This window comes from Pinus tabuliformis, chromosome 9 (assembly GCF_031772625.1).
Source record: "Pinus tabuliformis cultivar Carrire ecotype Pingquan chromosome 9, CPIR1, whole genome shotgun sequence".
Taxonomy (NCBI): Eukaryota; Viridiplantae; Streptophyta; class Pinopsida; order Pinales; family Pinaceae; genus Pinus; species Pinus tabuliformis.
In genome coordinates, this window is record NC_142307.1 from 160361039 (window position 1) to 160366354 (window position 5316).

The 5316-nt window shown below is 37.0% G+C and overlaps 1 protein-coding gene across 1 annotated transcript; it reads left to right on the plus strand.

Moving 5' to 3' along the window:
- The first annotated feature begins 4366 nt into the window (after nucleotides 1–4366).
- LOC149147618 (uncharacterized) lies at nucleotides 4367–5017 on the plus strand. Its single transcript, XM_089441893.1, has one exon. The coding sequence runs from the start codon at nucleotides 4367–4369 to the stop codon at nucleotides 5015–5017; it is 651 nt and encodes a 216-aa protein (XP_089298019.1).
- The last annotated feature ends 299 nt before the right edge of the window (nucleotides 5018–5316 follow it).

A 5316-nucleotide genomic window follows, 5' to 3' on the forward strand; every position in this document is an offset into this window, starting at 1 on the left:
ATTCACGCTATGGGCAGATCATATAACTCAGAAGGCCTCAATAGGTACTTCTCCTTTCAACTTAGTATATGGGAAAGAAGCTGTTATTCCACCAAATTTAGCCCTCCCATCACTAGCCCTAGTACAATTCATTGAAGAAACTCCTTCTTCCTCTATTCAATTAAGGTTTGATCAAATTCTTAAATTAGATGAGGAAAGAGAAGTAGCCAAGATTACTCATTCTACACATTAGCAAGTTATTAAATCCTCTTTTGATGCAAGTTCAACTGACTCAAAAACATTACATATTGGTGATCTCGTTTTGAAATGGGACAAATCACATGAAGACAAAGGTAAGCATACCAAATTTCAGAAGATGTGGCTTGGACCATTTCAGATTGTTGAAAAGATAGGCTCATCAATGTTTCTATTGCAAGACTTATCAGGAAAGAGAGATTCTCTTCCTATGAATGGGCTTATCTTAAAGAAATTCTTTTCCTAAGGAGGTAACCCCTTCTTACCTGTACATATTCTTTATGCAAATTTTGATTTCTTTTAGAAATAATGTTGTAAATAGTATACCATTGGTTTTTACTGTTAAAATCTCTTTGAAAATATATTGTGAATATCTGCATTTAAAAAGTAGAAACTTTCAAGGAAATGATTACAGTTTTGGAAAATCAGATAAACATCACAAAACTCTGAGATGTTCTTTAAATTTGTGAAATCTTTCAAACCAGAAAAACATAGTGAATCATTCTAAGTTTGATCAGTTGAGAAGGGTTATTTCTAAAAGTAAAGACTCTTTACAACTAAGCATCTACATCTCTATAATTGTCATCCAATAACTCTTAAGGAGTCAAAGATTCACCCCATCCACTAGGTTTATGATTTTTTAGAGTGTAATTCTAAAATATATCTGACTTAAAAGATAAGAGGTCTCATTATGAGCCTTCTTACCATGATCATAGGGAACTAATTAAACTGACATTACCAATACTGCATACCAAAACAGGGTAATGACTTATAATCATAAGACAAGGGGTCTCATTACGAGCCAACTTGTTTAGTTCAATTACAACCAGTGAATGGCATTGTCATATTCTGGCTCCCAAACTAGCGCAATGGATTTTATTCAGTATATATATATCTATATCTATATATATATATATATATATATATATATATATATATATATATATATATATATATATATATATATATATATATATATGAATTTATCTTTAAAAGATTATACTCTTAGATGGATGGGATAATGAATAATTGATGGTTAAAAGGTAACCCTGTCGAGACTATAGACGTTTGTTGGCAGCAGTGGCACTACTTGTGACAAAAGAGTAAATCCAAAAGCTGAGTTGCAAGGGCCCCCTACTTTATCTTTAACAACCAATCAAAGCTTGAAAAAACCCAAAGTGTTTTCATTTATAAAAAGGGTTTGTAAAAGAAATTGCAAAATTGATCAATTTTTCTTATTCAGAGTAGTTTTGTTTATCTAATCAATTTCAAGATAGTTTCCTTTTCCTTGATTTCTTGTACTTGAGAAAGTGTTAGAAATTTCATCGTTTTATTTAGAGATAACTGGTTCTTTCAGTGAATCGCCAATTTTTGTGCTATACAACAACCCCCTCATTTCAAATTTTCTGTAATCTTATTCTTAGATACTAAATAGGAAATATGGTCCCTTTAGTTTGTAAAAAAACAATAAAACCTTTACATAGAAATAAATTGCTTTATTTCTTGCTTTTTAAATAAAGTGCTTCAAAAAACTCTTTAAAAAATCAAACATCGCACTTCACATGCACTTAAGACCAAAAAAAATGTTCAATCTAAATATTAATGTAGCGATGCGAAGTTACCGCAAAAAATCCTAATCATTGGGCTTCTTAAAACAATTCATTGACAAACATGCGATGCGATAAAGCGATCGTATATCGCCTATCGCATCGCAGATTCCAAGTGATAGGTTTAACGGAACATTGAAACTTTGCAATGCGATATGATTCTCACATCTCGCATATCACCGAAAACCAAAAGAAGCCACACCTGAAAATTTGCGATGCGATAAGATTCCCACATCTCACATATCGCAATCCCAGCGAAAATAAGTGATAATCACTTCTGGGACGCATGAATGAGATGTTCAAATATGATAAAGTGGTTTAATGATAATACGGAGAAAACATGATGCAAGCGGTTAAATAAATATTTTCCCAATTCTATGTTCCAGGTCATCACTGATCGCAATCGCAGAAATCCGAAAGACTCTTAGAACATGGCGCTTACACCTACCAACTTGCGATATGCGATGGCTCTTAGAATATTTAAATAATACATATTGAAATCGCTCATCGCAAAATCGGGAGATTTACGGCACACATTCTAATTAGGCCTTAAGAAAACTGCGATGCGATCTATTTATTGAACATTTAAGTTTCACATCGTTTAATACGGCAAAGCATTAAGAGAAGTAATGACTTCAGTCCTTCAAGATTTCATCTTTCGTGTTAATATCAATTCATAATATGAAATATTTCACACCAAATGCTCCTGCCCTGATTTTCGACTGTACTATTATCACCACTATCTGTTCAAGCATTAGCCTCTCTGAAAGTTTTAGTTTATCGCTCTTCTCTGTTTTGTATAATTGCAGTTTGAATCTGGAAGTATGCAGGCAGCTAAAATGATAAAGAAAGCCTGAAAGGTGAAAGCTTCCCCTATAGTAGTCGAAGGACTAGAAAAGGTTGTGTTGATCTCAGATACGACATGCCAAGACTATGGGAAAATTTCGTGGGAAGGAATATATGATATGTTGGAAAAATAAAAGACGAAGGTGACTGAGGGATATGTTACAACTAATGGACCTGCAGAGTTAGAGAACACACTTGGAGATTTGGCTGACTCTTTTCTTCATAGAATAGCGGCCCGACCAAAGATTTTGCCATATAATGACATGGTAAAATGGGTAATTGAGGGCATCAATATAACAGACAGAACACTATTCACAGCCAGCGGAAGAATGTTTGGATCCTTCAAGCCTGAGGACTTGAAGAAAATGTATCATTTTCTAGAACCTCAGAAGTACTACAACAAATCATTTCTTGAAGCTTTCTCAAAGGAAAATGAAATAGAGTCAGACCCCATCAAACAATGGAGGCACTTCCCTAACAAGCACAAGCATGAGTCATCCAGTATGTATTCTGTGGACTCTCTAGCATCTCCATATTGTTATGTTGCCGCAATGATGTGTAGATTATTTGGAAGCCCCAATTCTGCTAGGTTTTCCATTGAAATGGTTCCGTTAATAGAAGCCGCATTGAATTCTTTTGTGATGGATTGGGCTACTATCCTATCAGACAAAATGGCAGTCCAAATACTTGATTATAGGAAAAATAGGTTTGTAACTACTCGAGTTGTTCCCCCATTCTATATGAGTGGCCCACATAGTCGATACCATTTGTCTCAACTCTGATTTCCCCATAATGGGATGGAAATGGATTGTTCAGGACCCAACCCCTATCCATATTTACCATCAATACCTGTGGTAGAAACAATATAAGAAGCATTTTTATAAAATTTGTCATGGCTTCATTTTACCCATTCATCAGGCCATTTTTAACAGACCAGCCCCTCAGCTGTCCGAGGAAGCTAGCATCGATTTAACTTCAATTGACAGTTGGTTTGGGGAAGAGATGTTTACATAAATTAGGGTTCTGGATTCAAGACATATGTGGTTTATATTTTTAGATTTAGTTACCGGAGAATCCACAATAGAAACCATTTTTCGTCAACATTTCAAATCCCAACCGGGATCCATCATCAGGACCTTTTGATTGTTGATAGTAGAAGAGCTTAAATGAGGTATTTAAATAGTTATGAGGAGAGAAGGATGAGATGAATGTCGGTTTTTTCAAATAATATTAATTTTGATTAATTACTGATGAGTTAATTTATTAATTTAAATATTAACACAATAGTAATAACAATAATGATTATAATATTAATTATTTGTTCTTGATATGAGGAAAGCAGTCAAGTGCACAAAATGGAGGAAGAGCCAGAAAGCATAGATCTACACGGTCTGGACATTATAGAACTAGAACTGGCTTGCAAAAAAAAAGCATATGAATCCATCTCTGAGACCGATCTAGAAAAGTTGGAAGTGGTCATCTCCAGAGCCTACCACCAAAACCAACTAGGTATTCAACCCGACAGTACTTGGGACGACAGCTTGCGTCCAAAGGATACCAAAAAAAGAGGGAGGAAGACAGATCTCCAGAGAACAATAGAGATTGGGAAAATCCTGGTGGACTCCGGAAGATATGCGAAGTTGACGAAGTACTACAGTCCTGCCCAAACTAGTTGAACCATGAAGCTTGTATCCTGGAATTTAAGAGGGCTTAATAGCCCTGGAAAACTCAGGATGTTAAAAAACATGATCAAGATGGAAAAACCGCAGATGTGTTTCCTCCAGGAAACTAAATGCAATAGCGCCACGCTGGGCCGCATACTCTCAAAAGCCTGGCCAGGAAGCCGATCTGTTGCTGTAGATGCCTCGGGAGCTTCAGGGGGGCTCGCTATAGCATGGAATACCCAAGCTGTAACTCTCACAGATTTTCATGCCTCCCATCACCTCATACAGGCGACCTTTCATATTCTAGGTACCAACATACATGGTAACCTATCCAACGTCTATTTTCCGCAAGATACTGGAAGCAAAATCGCGCTCCTGGACACCATCGAAGCGCTGAGCACAAATAGGCAACATCCACTTTGGATCGTGGCAGGGGACTTCAACATGATAACCAAAATAGAGGATAAGATAGGAGGGAGAACCAGATTGGAACCAGAAGTAGATCGCTTCAAGGACTTTATCCAAAATGCCTCTCTCATAGATATGCCATTCTGTAATGGCACCTTCACCTGGAACAATCGCAGAGGTGGCAAGCATCAGATTGCTTCCAAACTAGACCGCTTTCTAGTCTCGGACACTGCGGTGCATCTTGGAGGCGATCTTTAGGCGGCAATTTTGGCTCATACTGGTTCAGATCACTGGCCAATCGCTCTGCAATGGCAAAGACCAGGGGATCGGACCAAAAGACCTTTCCGTTTCGAGGGATTTTGGCTTACACACCCAACATTCAAGGACTTCGTCAGAACCATCTGGGCCTCTTTCATCCCACCAGAGGGATCGAAAATGTACCAGCTTCAACAGAAGTTGCGATTTCTAAAATGTCACCTAAAAAGTTGGAATAGGGAGACCTTTGGGAATATATTCAAGGCGCAACAGGAGTTAAATCAGGAATTGGGGGATCTCCA